Genomic DNA, 14176 nt, shown 5'->3' with positions numbered 1-14176 from the left:
GTGCCTCTCCACTCTTCCTTCAGACTCTGGGACCTTGATTTCCAAATGAATTGTGAAATTTACTTTCATCTGAAAAGAGGACTTTGGAGCACTGAGCAACAGTCCAGTTCTTTTTCTCCACAGCCCAGTTAAGATGCTTCTGACGTTGTCTCTGGTTCAGAAGTGGCTTGGTAGCCCTTTTCCTGAAGACGTCTGAGCGTGGTGACTCTTGATGCACTGACTCCAGTTCTTCAGTTCTCTCCTTGTGAAGCTCTCACAAGTGTTTGAATCGGCTTTGCTTGACTGTATTCTCAAGCTTGCGGTCCTCCCTGTTGCTTGTGCACCTTTTCCTACCCAAATTCTTCCTTCCAGTCAACTTTGCATTTAATATGCTTTGATACAGCACTCTGTAAACAGCCACACCTTTCAGTAATGACCTTCTGTGACTTACCCTCTTTGTGGAGGGTGTCAATGTTCGTCTTCTGGATCATTACCAAGTCAGCAATCTTCCCCATTATTGTGGTTTCAAAGAACAAGAGATACCCGGAATTTATACTGTAGGGATGGTCATTTATTCAAACTCAAATGTAAATATTCTAATATTTTGAGATACTGATCTTTTGACTTTCATGAGCTGTAAGCTCTAATCATCAAAATTAAAAGAAATAAACATTTGAGAAATATCAGTCTGTGTGTAATGAATGAATATAATATACAAGTTTCACTTTTTGAATGGAATTAGTGAAATAAATCAACTTTTTGATGATATTCTAATTATATGACCAGCACCTGTATAGACAGTAAAACAAATGCAGTGAAATTAAGTGTGGTTTAGGTTTCCAAACACTCTTTGGTGTCACTGTAATTGAGTTTATTGAGTGATTATCTTGAAAGTCTTTTAAAGAAAAAACACGACTATATTTTGTTTGTTATAAAAATTATATTCAATGCAATGCAATGCAAAAGCAACCTATAGGAAATAAAACACATGCAGTGACATTCAGACATTTTTAAGTGTGGTTTAAGTTTCCAAACATTCTTGGAGCCACTGTAAGTGAGCCTTCATTGTCATGGAAGTCTTTTAAAGAAAAAACAAAACAAACAAGACTTTGTAACCTGTTATTTCATGACCTGAGTTCAAAGACCACGTCTGAATTTACATATAAACGGCACTCTGTGAATACTATGAGCGGTTAAACCTTGCTTTCACAGTATTTGTTTTGTTTCTACATAAACTCGGCACTGGGTTGAGTCATTTCATCACCTTGTCATTAGGGAATGTGGTTACGTTTCCCACAGCCAAATATTTGGAATTATATGTCATATTTATTACTGTCCCCCTGCCTGCTTTCCACAGAATATGGCCCCTTTGAGCCCGGGATCCTCTACAGAGTCGTCCTTCAAGAAGTCCACCAAGCGGAAGGCCCCTCCGCCCCCCACCTCGAGCAGCACAGCCCCTCCTGATGGAAGCACACAGGACAGAGACATGACAGGTCAGTCTGAAGACAACAGAAACTTCCAAAGAGCATGCTTGTGTTCACTATCAAGGGTTTACTTGGGTCAAAATGATGGTAGCTTAAATGCACTATCTATTATGTTAATTAATGTAAAAATAAATTAATCAGTTGCTCAGTAGTGTTTTATGTCAAGAAAGTACATGTTAGAATGCATGGGATATATGATATGTATTATTAAATATGATATGATAATATATATATATATAGATATATATATATATGATATTTGTTTAGTTTAATTTATATAAAACAGACTATAGAAATAAGAAAACATAAGTAGCCAAAACATCTTTAGAAACTATAATTACAACTGCCTTAAGTGTAATAACAGTGAAGTATAGACTTCATCCTCTTATATTAGGTTATAAATAATATTAGATTATTTATTGAATATTTAATGTCTTTAGGAAAAATTGCATCAACAGTCACACATATATGTGTGTGTGCATGTGTGTGTATATGTGTGTGTGTATATATATATATATATATATATATATATATATATATATATATATATATATAGTAATCTGTTGGCAGTAGGTGGAGAAGCAATGAAAGAAAAGTTGTTTAGAGTTAAGAGTATTCTTTGAAGTTATTTCATTATTTAGAGGGTTAGAATGAGCACAGCGGCTGTACTTTGAATGGGACAGAGGTGTAGGTGGGCATTTGGGGACAGTACTGAGGGCCTATGTGCGTTGCAGTTGACTTTCTCAGGGCTTTGTCTCCACCTAGTGGTGCTTTCTCTGATTTGATTTGTTTTTTACTCTCTTAGTGATGTGATTATGCTGCCTTATTAGATACCTTCTGTGTTAGATACCTGCCAGTTCTAAGGTTCTAAATTAATACTATTTTTCCCAATTTTTGTGTATGCCTTCTGTATTTGTTATTTAAAGCAAGGGTTTTCAAACTGGGGTCTGGTGTGTAAAGCTTAAAAAATAAAAATAAAAAAAATTATAAAAACAAATTAAAATAAATAAAAAATTAGATTAAAATAAATGAAAATAATATAATAACTGAAAATAAATAAATATTAAAATGAACTAGATTCAAATAAGTAAATACATAAATATATTACAGTACTATATAGAAAAATAGTAGAACAATATTGTAATAATGTAGATTAAAATAAACTTCAAATAAGCAAACAAGCAAATAAATGCATAAATATCTAATGTACAGGAGTATATAGAACTACTAGAAAAATAATGCAATAATGTAGAATAAAAAAATTTGATATATTCAAAAAAGTAAATACATAAACAATTAACAGTGCAGAAGTTAAAAAATAAATAAATAATAATAATAATAGAAAAGTAATGTAGCTTAATAGAAACTAAATTTCCTGTTTATATTTTAGACATATATTTATAATATAATTTTTCACATTATAAAATGGGTCTTTATACAAGGAACTAAATAGATGCTTCAAACATTTTATCATGGGGGTCTGTCGCATGAGGAAGATCATGTGGGGGTCTGTGATATAAAAACATTAGAATAAGATGTTAATAAAGTATAAGATTCTACAGTAACATCTAAGTTGTGTTGGCATCTCAGAAGGCAGCTGTCTATGTAGGCAGCTCACGATGTGCTGGATGTGAGCCATTGGGTGGAGGCTGTGCTGGTGAGAATTTACTGGATGAGTTAAATGTTTGCAGCTGTATTAGCTCGACTCGTTCTCACACTCATACACACGTACGGGCACACAGTTACAAATGAGCCGCAGCTGCGGTGTGTGTTTGGGTGTAAACACAGCTCTGACATTTCATCAGAGCAAGCGTTCAGCCTGACATTTTCCTGGATGAGAAATTGAATAATTCTGTTTCCAATTTCACTGAATGATTACAGCTTCCTAACGATTATTTAAGTAGGCTGCTTAGGAGTTTGACATTGAGTCTTCTTGATCTGTTCATTTAAAGGAATCGACTCGTAGTCATTTGTTTGAGACTCATTGGTTGCATAGTGGGTTTTTTTTTTTATACTGCTGTCTTTCTCTCTCATCACAATCAGTCTGAACTACAAGCTCAGAAACTTCACTAAAACATTTCTTTTGTGGAAACAGTTCTTTATTGCTTTAATTTTGTTTCTGTTGCCTGTGCATTTGACTCTGAATGTGCTTAGCCACATCATAGTTTAGAGTTGAAGTTTTAATGAGATGTCTATTTTCACTTTAATTACTGTTGTTCTGAAGACTCTGTTGCCAAGGTAACACTCATGCTGCATAATTAGTCAGTTTGATCATATGATTCTATATCTATCTATCGTTCTATCTATCTATCGTTCTATCTATCATTCTATCCTTCTATCGTTCTATCTATCATTCTATCTATCTGTCGTTCTATCCTTCTATCCTTCTATCAATCTAATGTTCTGTCATTCTATCATACTTTGCCATCCATCCATCCATCCATCGTTCTGTTGAGCTATCTATTGTTCTGTCGATTATTCAGAATCAGAAAGAGCTTTAATGCCAAGTATGCTTGCGCATACAAGGAATTTTTTTTAGTGACATAAGCTTCCAGTACACAGAGACAACAACGACACACAGACAATAAAAATAAGATGAGAATAAAAAATACACGCATGTAAATATAAATAGACAAAAATTGAAAAGTAAATAAATTGTATACAGTTGTGCTATAGATGATGGAATGGAATAGAATAGAATGAGATGAAGGAATGTGCTAGGATGGAGGTGGAAACAAATAAATATAAAGTTATTGCACATTTCTATTGCATAATGTGGGGAACATTTAACTGTTCGTAAGGTAGATTGCCTGGGGGAAGAAACTGTTCTTGTTCCTGGCTTTCCTGGTATTTGGGGCTCTGTAGCGCCAGCCAGATGGCAAAAGTTCAAAAAGGAGATGACTTGGATGTGAGGGATCCAGAGTGATTTTCTGAGCCCTTTTCCTCACTCTGGATATATATAGTTCTTGGAGGGTGGGCAGGGGAGCACCAATAATCCTTTCAGCAGTCCGAACCGTTCTCTGTAGTCTTCTGATGTCTGATTTTGTAGCTGAACCAGACAGTTATTGATGTGCACAGAACAGACTCGATGACGGCTGAGTAGAACTGTTTCAGCAGCTCCTGTGGCAGGTTCATGATGGTGAGTGGGGAGAGTGCAGGGGGGTTTCTCCTGAAGTCCATGATCATCTCCACTGTTTTGAGCATGTTCAGCTCCAGGTTGTTAAGACTGCACCAGACAGCCAGCTGCTCAACCTCCTGTCTGTAAGCAGACTCGTCACCATCCTGAATGAGACCGACGACTGTAGTGTCGTCTGTGAACTTCAGGAGCTTGACAGAGGGGTCTTTAGAGGTGCAGTCGTTGGTGTACAGGGAGAAGAGCAGTGGGGAGAGAACACATCCCTGAGGGGCACCAGTGTTGGTGAAGCGGCCGTTTGACATGAATCTCCCCAGTCTCACTAGCTGCTGCCTATCTGTCAGGAAGCTGGTGATCCACTGACAGATAGAGCTAGGGACAGAGAGCTGGGTTAGTTTGGGATGGAGGAGTGTTGGGATGATGGTGTTGAAGGCCGAACTAAAGTCCACAAACAGGATCCTTGCATAAGTCCCTGATTTGTCCAGATGCTGCAGGATGAAGTGCAGTCCCATGTTGACTGCATCATCCACAGACCTGTTTGCTCGGTAAGCAAAGTGCAGGGGGTCCAGTGATGTCCTTCAGATAAGTCAGAACCAGTTTTTTGAATGACTTAATGACGACAGACGTTATTGCCACAGGTCTGTAGTCGTTAAGTACTGTTATCTTGGGTTTCTTTGGGACGGGGATGATGGTGGAGCACTTGAAGCAGGCAGGGACTTCACACAGCTCCAGTGATCTGTTGAAGATCTGTGTGAAGATGGGGGCCAGCTGGTCAGCACTGGTTTTCAGACAGGCTGGTATCACACTGTCTGGGCCTGGTGTAGAGAGATGGTCAGGATGGGTCTGGGGGGTTTCAAATCTACAATAAAACTAATTCAGATCATCAGCAAGTTGTTGATTCACCTCAGTGCTGGGGGATGGTGTCTTGTGCTTGGTGATGGCTTTCAGGCCTTTCCACACTGAAGCGGAGTCATTGGAAGTGAACTGATCTTCCAACTTTTTAGCGTAGGTCCTTTTTAACCACTCTAATCTCCTTATTCAGTGTGTTCCTGTACTGATTGCACAAGACTCTATCCCCATTTCTGTAGGCATCCTCTTTGACCTGACGAAGATGTCTGAGTTTTGCTGTAAACCATGGCTGTGTTGGCTGTAAACCGTGTTGTTTCTCAGTCTCTGTGATCTGATCAGTGAGTTTCTGTGAAGCTGAGCTCACGTGCACTTGCGGTGGAATGTAAACACTCACTAGAATGAACGAGCAAAACTCCCACGGCGAGTAGAAAGGCTTACAGTTAATGAAAAGCATTTCTAGGTCTGAACAGCACATCTTCTTTAACACCGTTACATCTGTACACCACCTCTCATTGATATAAAAGGAAAAGAGCGGAGATTCGCCAGATGGATACTGGGTAGCGGCGTTCAGAATCCGCGCTGTCTGAGCTTCACGAGCGCGCCGGCTCACTTCCCCCATTTGCGCGTCCTGAAGCATCTGAACAGCGCCGCTGCTCCCCCGACTACTATGTTCAGCAAAACGTCAGAATATCATTCTTAATCGATCTATCTACCAATTATTCTATCCACCCACCCATGCATCCATCTATCCATTCATCCATTCGTCTGTAGCTTTTCTGCTCTTAAATTTTTTTTACAGATTTATACAGTATGTAACTGACTTTGTTTGTTTGCTTTTAGAACAAGCAAACTTTAAACTGTAAACTTTTCTCATTCGTTCTATAAATCACGTCTCTTTGGATCAGTTCTATTATTTTTGTTGCATTTTAAAAGATTGTAATGGCCTGGTACATCACCCTTATTCTCTTCATCTTTTTCTCGTCTCATCTTTGCTGTTGACCTGACCATGCTCTTTATCTGAACCATGAAATTCTGTAAAAAAAAAAAACCAAATGTAATCTTTTAATCAAAATTCACTTCAGACCATGTCTGTGCTGGAAGCGAACAATGCAACAAAACCGGTCCTGTTGTAATCAATGAAGCATTGCACACTTTGCTATACACAGCTCACCTGCATTGCGCATCTGTGGAGTAAATGCATTAAGAAAAAAAAACATCTCTCTGTAACTTTTATATGCTTTATCTCTGAAAGCACTCATAAAAATACATTGTTTTCTTAAGACTGAATGTAAGTGCTATCTAATCAGGAGCCGAAATCTGCAGGCAGACTTTTCTTTTTGTTCATAACTATACAAAGACGGCCTCCCGAGACCCAGCAGGGATCATTCACTCGCTTTTGTTTCTTACAGTGTTTTATGACTGCTTTTGCAACTTTTGCTGAGGCTTTTTTCAATGCAGGCTCGTGTCAACACTGATTGGCTGAAAATGTCTAATAACTTCACTGAGAGAGACTGAGAAAGCAAATAAATAAATAAATAGAGCCCCAAAACACATAAATACAAGCTCAGAGTGGAGCAGAGATAGAAAGAGTGGCTGCAGAAGGGCTTTGAATCTAAATGTCTGAGAGATCACAGAGACTGCTCTCTGGATGTTTCTTCATCTCGCTGCTCTCCAGAGAGGGCGATTGAAGAGCTGAATCAGGCGAGAGAAGCGAGACGTCTTAATTAACGGCGCTCGCTCAGTCTGAGGAGCAGAGAATCCATATTAATGCTGCGTATGCCAGATCTCTCCCTCTATCAGCGGAGAATGGGCATCACTTCAGTTTGATGTGGAAACCCCTGAGTTAGTGTTGCTGAGGGATACAGTGAAGAGCTCAAAGGATTGGGCTGCACTTTGTAATATTTAAGCATTTGACTCTGTGCATTTGTCGTGATTTTACACTGCAGAAGCAGCGTTGGCGTCTCCTCTGGAGGAGATCAGGGAACAGGAGGAGATGAATGTGAGCGCAGAAGGTCAGGTGGCCGCTGTGGAGGAGGAGGAGGACGACGACAGCAGCCTCAACCTGTCCGCTGACTTCTCTCTGGACTCGGGCCGGGCTGGGACGGCAACTCCGTCTCAGGATTCAGAGATTCTGGAGAGCGGGATGGCCAGAGACAATCCATCATGTGACCAGTCCACAGATGCGGAGTACGTACTGTGCAGTAGTGTTCATTTTAAACAAATCTAAGAGCACAACTAAAACTACCAGTAACACTTCATGTAAAGCCTTTATGTATAATGCATTATAAAGGGTTATTAAAGGGTAAAAAGCATATAATACATTTTATCTTGTTGTAAATAATTATATCCAAATTTAAAATGCAGAGTGCAACAATGAATTGAAAAGTGTTATAATGTATTAACTGTGGTTACAATTATTCATGGGATTGTACAATAAGGTGCATTACAAGGCATAATTAATGCATTAAAACTACTTTTATAATGCTTTATACATAAAGGCTTTAAGTAAAGTGTTACCAAAGTACCCTACCAAACCAGCCTGAAGGACCCTATCAGCTCTTAAAAACAAGCCAGAACACTCTAGCAAAGCTTAGACACCCATCAGAAAACCTTACTGTGCCTGTTGTTATTGTTAATAAAAATTAAAATGATTCAATATGATTTTTTGTAATTGCAATAAATATGATACAGAATTAAAATATAAATACATGATGAAATGGTTACACTTCACAATATGGTTCCATTTTTTAACATTAGTTAACTGCATTAGTTAACAATGACAAATGCTTATGAAGCATTTATTAATCTTAGTTAATGTTAATTTCATCAATTTCATTCAGTTCATTATTAAAATCAAAAATTCTGTTTATTCATATTACTTAATGGACTTGAGGTAACAAGGAGCAATTGTATTTTTATTAACTAACATTAACAAAGATGAAGAAATATGTAACAAATGTATTGTTCGTTGTTCGATAGTCTTAGTTAATGCATTATGCAACTAACTTATGGGACATTATCATAAAGTGCTACCAAAGAAACCTAAAAAATATTATAATATTAGAAATGTTGTCTTGCCATATAACTGGGGGAAAAAAAAGTTTAAGATTCAAGTACTAAAATTACTGAAACAAAATTGAAATGAAATAAAGCTAAAGAAATAAAAAAAATAAAATGACAAATTAACATAAAATGACTAAAACTTACTAAAATTAAAATATAAAAATAAAAACTTATTCAGAATATTAACACATTGCAACCATTCTTAACACCACAGCAACACTTATAAACTAGCAAAAACAGCTTAGCAACCAGCCATATCAATCTAGAAATGCCTGAAATTTTCTCATTGAAGGATGAAGGAGATTTAGGTTAATTTTTATAAATGTATGTAATTTAAAAAAAATTGTTTTGATTAAATGTATTTTTCTATGTAGTTTTTAACCTTTGCATGGTTTTTTTACCCTTGACAGAGTAGCAGAAGCCACAGTGAACGGAGAGATTAAGTTGGACCAGGCCACAAGCTCTCATATCCCTTCAGAAGAGATAGGTAAGCTTCAACCCATGACTGAGATCCTTCAGCACCTCTGGTTTTCACACAGTTACACTTCAGTGTATTTTATGCAGTTGTTATTCATACCTATGAGTCATGTTTGCAGCTTAGTTTTAATAAATGCTCTGATTGAGTTCTGAAACTCCCAATAGTACATTGAACTCTTTAATCTCAGATGATCAAACAGGAACATTTGATTCCTCATGATATGATCTCTATAAAAAGTCAGTTATGACACCATAAGAAAGCGTTTTTTTGATGTGCAACGGGTTATAGTTTACAGTAAAACTCCAGTGACAGAATAAAAGGCTTTGGTGCATGACTTTGTTTTCTCTTTCTCTAGAGCCCCCGACGGAAAAGACAGAAGAGGCGATTCAGACTTCAGAAAGTGGCCCTGTTCTGGAAGAGGTTTCTGTGAGCGCCACAGAAAAGCCTGCATCTTTGTTCAACAAGCTTCAAACCTCCGAATGCGGCATCCAGACATCGCACACGGACTTGCAAGCACAAGGCACAGAGTCCAGCCTTGAAGACCAAGCATCACTGAGCAAAACTGTTCCCGGTTCAGTCAGCTTCGCTCACACCAAAACGCAAACTCAGATGGAACCCAAGAAACCCTCTAATGAGCCATCGAGCTCATGCACTGAACCCTCCACAGCTCCATCTGAGTCCTCAACCGGAATAAAACGAGACATGGCCACTTCCACAGAAGAGCTGCGTGTTCCTGAACCTCCTTTGCCTGCGATCCAACCAACTGAGGATCTGACTCTGGCATCCACACCAACCTCTAAAGCAAATACTGTAAAGCATATTGTAGATGCCGAACCCAAACCCAAACCATCCAATGAGCTCACCCGTGAATACATTCCCAAAGTGGGCATGACCACCTACACTATCGTGCCTCAGAAGACTCTCGAAAAGCTGCGTTTCTTTGAAGTAGAGTTAACTTTGGAGCCCAATGAAGAATACAAACCTGAAACAAAGTCTGTCTCCAATGGTAGAGTTGCTGTTAACGGCCATCAGAACGTCTTTGCGCAAACTAGTCCTTGTACTTCACCTCCAGCTGCCATTTCATCCCCTGTAGAAGGAACTGAATGCAAGAAAGTTCCACCGGCAACAAGACCCAAACCAGCTTCTTTCCGCCTGCCTCAGCACAAACGAACACCCGGGGATTACGTAACCTCCGCGGCCGTTCGCCGAGCGAGTGTGGGCAGTAATAGCAGCAGCAGCAGTTGTTGTAGCAGTCCTGCAACCCGGCCCAAAGAAACCGCAAGCAGCCCGCAATCAGATGTGTTTCCTGCACTGGACAACTTTCCTCCTCCACTGCCACCGGTGCAATGGGAAGATGAGGAGAAAGCAAGAGCCAGTGATGCACCTCGAACTGCAAAGGTGGATGTACCTCTACCCGAAGCTCCCAAATTTCCACCGTCGTCTGTAGTGTCCCGTCAGAAGAGTCTCCCCACAAACCCCACACCTTCGCTGAGTCTAGAGAAGCTGAGAAGCTTTGCCGCTCCCAAACCGTACTCGCCCTCTTCGCCCTCGCGCTTTGCTCAGGCCGTGTCTTCTGCAGTGAAGAGATCCCAGTCGTATTCCCATCAACCCCTGGAGCAGTTACCACGCACACATCTTCTCACAAAACAGAGACCCATTACGGAGTCCCCTGAGCCGCCGGCCAGCACTGTGAGTACAACCTAGAAAAACTTAATTAATAGTGGTCACCTTTTTATATAACTCTGTTTAAGGGCCAAATCTCACAAACATATGGCCAGGTCACAATAACAGTATGTTTGGGATGTTTGTTTTTCGGGTGTGTGTGTGTGTGTGTGTGTGTTTAAAGAAATTTGGATAACACTTTAGAATAGGGAACACTTATTCACTATTAACTACGACTTTTGCCTCAATAAATTCCTTATTTGGTGCTTATTAATAGTTAGTAAGGTAGTTGTTAAGTTTAGGTATTGGGTGGGATTCGGGATGTAGAATAAGGTCATGTAGAATAAGGCATTAATATGTGCTTAATTACTACTAATAAATGGCTAATATTCTATTATATTCATGCTAATAAGCAACTAATTAAGAGACCCTAAAAAAAAGTGTTACCAAATTTTGTATTATTTATTTACAGTTTTTATTACAATATTTTTATTTGAATTGCAATATGCATTGACAACTTATTATTTCCATGACAGTTGTGACCCTGGACCACAAAACCAGTCATAAGGGTAAATTTTTCGAAATTGAGATTTATACATCAACCGAAAGCTGAAAATAAGCTTTCCATTGATGTATGGTTTGTTAGTATCTCACAATATTTGGCTGAGATACAGCTATTTGAAAATCTGGAATCTGAGGGTGCAAAAAAAATCCAGATATTGAGAAAATCGCCTTGAAAGTTGTCCAAATGAAGTTCTTAGCAATGCATATTACTAATCAAAAATGAAGTTTTGATATATTTACAGTAGGAAATTTACAAAATATCTTCATTGAGCATGATCTTTACTTAATGTCCTAATTGTTTTTGACATAAAAGAAAAAGCTATAATTTTGACCCATACAATGTATTTTTGGCTATTGCTACAAATATACCCCAGCGACTTAAGACTGGCTTTGTGGTCCAGGGTCACAAATCTATATTATTATTATTATTATTGTTATTATTATTATTGTATTTTAGGTAAAATATTTTTAGTATGTTTTTTGTTTTAACAAAAAATAAAGACTCCATTTAACAATTTTCAAAATGAATTGAAAATATATTATTTTTCTGAAATAAAGAATATTTTAACCAATTTTTGCATTGCAAAATGACCCTTTTTCTTGAGAATTAAAATTTTTCCATCCAGACTTACTGTAATGCGTTTGTTTTAATTTTGATTAATTCTTGTTATTTTTGGTTATAATTCACAATTGATTCTCACGATTCTCAGAATACAGAGCAGAATCATGAAACGAGTTTCATTAGTGCTATTTTGTTTAATTAGTATCAGATAGATGTTTTTGCATTTTGTTTTTGTTTTTTTCAGCATCTTGCGGCATGTAAATTGAATTTTTGAGTGTAGATTAGTAAACACAGTTTTACAAATGTGTCAAATCTTTATTCTGTTCTTTTCTGTTGTGCATTTTATTTCTTTGAATGCAAGTACATACTTGTCACTACTTTTAACCAATCGTATCTGGAATGTACCACCACAACAAACCTATAAATTAAAAATGAGGCCACATTTTGACACATTTGCTTGTAGTTGTTACTGAACATCAGTTTGTAAAAAGTAAAAAAAATATATATATATCATTGAGTGATGTGAGGCATGCAGTGAGAAGGTCAGAATACGGTGCGGGTGGAGTCGGACCTGCGAGGTTTTTTGGGTGCTGCTGTAGCAATGCTTGACTCACCTTTGTAGCCTCATTGTAATACAGTTGTTGTGTATTCTATTGTGAAATCCACCCGGTTTAAACCGGCGCTGGTAAATTAATATTAGGAGTTGGATGACACTCATTGTAATGGCAGCGTGTGTACTCAATGTATTGACGCACATGGCTCATTAATCTATGTCCTGGACTGACCTGTCTACTCGTCTTTTGTTGTTGCGTTGTCGGGGTCAGCTGAGAGCGTGTTTAGAGATGCAGGGCGCTGTTGTGTGCCGTCAGAGTATACAATGTATGTTTGGTCTCATCGGCGTCAAAACAGTCTTGAGTAAAAGCTTTTGTTTGCTGATGGGTTTAAATAATTTTTAAGATCATGTGAAACATTTATGAGAAGATTCAGTCAAGTGTGTCTAAACTTTTGACTGATGGTGTATGTAAATACAGCTGTTTTTCACTATGTGTTGTTATATTGGTGCATAAAAATGAATATGATTAAATGTTGTTCATTCATACAGAAACCTGCTCGGAAGACATGCCTTGATATTAATAATATATTTTTAATAATAGAATAATAATCTTTTTATTCAACAAGGATGCATTAAATTGATCAAAAATGACAGACATTTCTCATGTTGCAAAAGATTTATTTTTATTTTTTTTACTTTCTATTCATCAAAGAATCCTGAAAAAAGTGTACTTGTTTCCACACCAAATATTAAGCAGAACAACTGTTTTCAATATTGATGATGATAAGATATGTTTCTTGAGCAGCAAATCAGCATATTAGACTGATTTCTGAAGGATCACGTGACACTGAAGACTGGAGTAATGATGCTGGAAATTCAGCTTAATTCACAAAAATCAATTACATTTTAAAAATAATGAATTGGAAAACAGTAAATTTGATTTGTAATAATATTTCAGAATATTACAGTTTTTACTGTATCTTTGACCAAATAAATGCAACCTTGATAAACATAAGTGTCTTCTTTAAAAAACATCTTACTTAAATTTAAATCGAATTTTTTTAAACAAATGCGTTTTATTTTATTAAAGTAAAAACAAATTTTTTTGAATTCATAATATATAATTTATTCAATTTATATTGCCCTTGGCCTGAAATTTTTTTTAAAGTTAATTTGAATCAATTTACACTAATGTGTATATGCAGTATTTTACACGTGTATTAAAAAAAAATCTTACTGACCCCGAACTTTTGAACAGTAGTGAATTTGTTGAGGTTGAGTTTAAAATATTTTATTAAAATTTGTTTATAATATAATAATTTTATTCCACTGTATATACTTCGGATTTAACATTTTTAAGCTACATTTATGTCTATCAACACTAATGTGTATATTCAGTATTTTACATACATGCGTGTGTGTCTGTGTGAGTGTAGTTTTTCTGATGTGTGTGTGTGTGTGTGTGTGTGTGAGTGTCTGTCAGTGGGGTACAGTGGAACATCTATCTGTGTGTTCTTCATGTGATTTATGCGCGTGACGCAGAAGCAGCAGTGTCTTTTTTTCACAGTCCCTGTGGCTGCCTAGTGTGCATCATCCTCAGCCCTCATTGAGAGAGTGTGTATTGTGTGTTTTCTTCCCCCCTGTGGACCACAGGTGACAGACAATGGAGAAGGACGCACAGAGAGATCCGGAGAGGCCCCATGGCAAACAGCAGGCCACGGCGGCCCAGCGCCGAGCTCCACCCGAGACGGAGGCATGGGAACATGTAAGATTGGAAATACTCAACCGTCACCAGTGAGTGAATCTAACTCTAGATCTAACCATCTCTGAAGCGCTTGCAAACCCTGAT

At 37.7% G+C, this 14176-nt stretch overlaps 1 protein-coding gene across 7 annotated transcripts in view; it reads left to right on the top strand.

Moving 5' to 3' along the window:
- cobll1b (cordon-bleu WH2 repeat protein-like 1b) overlaps nt 1-14176 on the top strand; it is a 77865-nt gene that overhangs the window by 62462 nt on the left and 1227 nt on the right. For 6 of the 7 annotated variants that reach the window (XM_058787549.1, XM_058787548.1, XM_058787550.1 and 3 more), the window contains 5 exons: nt 1337-1472; nt 7392-7632; nt 8919-8995; nt 9342-10675; nt 13981-14121. In XM_058787549.1, coding sequence (XP_058643532.1) covers nt 1337-1472; nt 7392-7632; nt 8919-8995; nt 9342-10675; nt 13981-14121 — 1929 coding nt within the window. The remainder of the gene's footprint in view (nt 1-1336; nt 1473-7391; nt 7633-8918; nt 8996-9341; nt 10676-13980; nt 14122-14176) is intronic. The other variant, XM_058787551.1, reaches the window with a different exon arrangement.

Source organism: Onychostoma macrolepis, chromosome 09 (assembly GCF_012432095.1).
Source record: "Onychostoma macrolepis isolate SWU-2019 chromosome 09, ASM1243209v1, whole genome shotgun sequence".
NCBI classification, from domain to species: Eukaryota; Metazoa; Chordata; class Actinopteri; order Cypriniformes; family Cyprinidae; genus Onychostoma; species Onychostoma macrolepis.
Note: the sequence above shows the minus strand (reverse complement) of the source record. Positions and strands in the feature narration are given on the sequence as shown.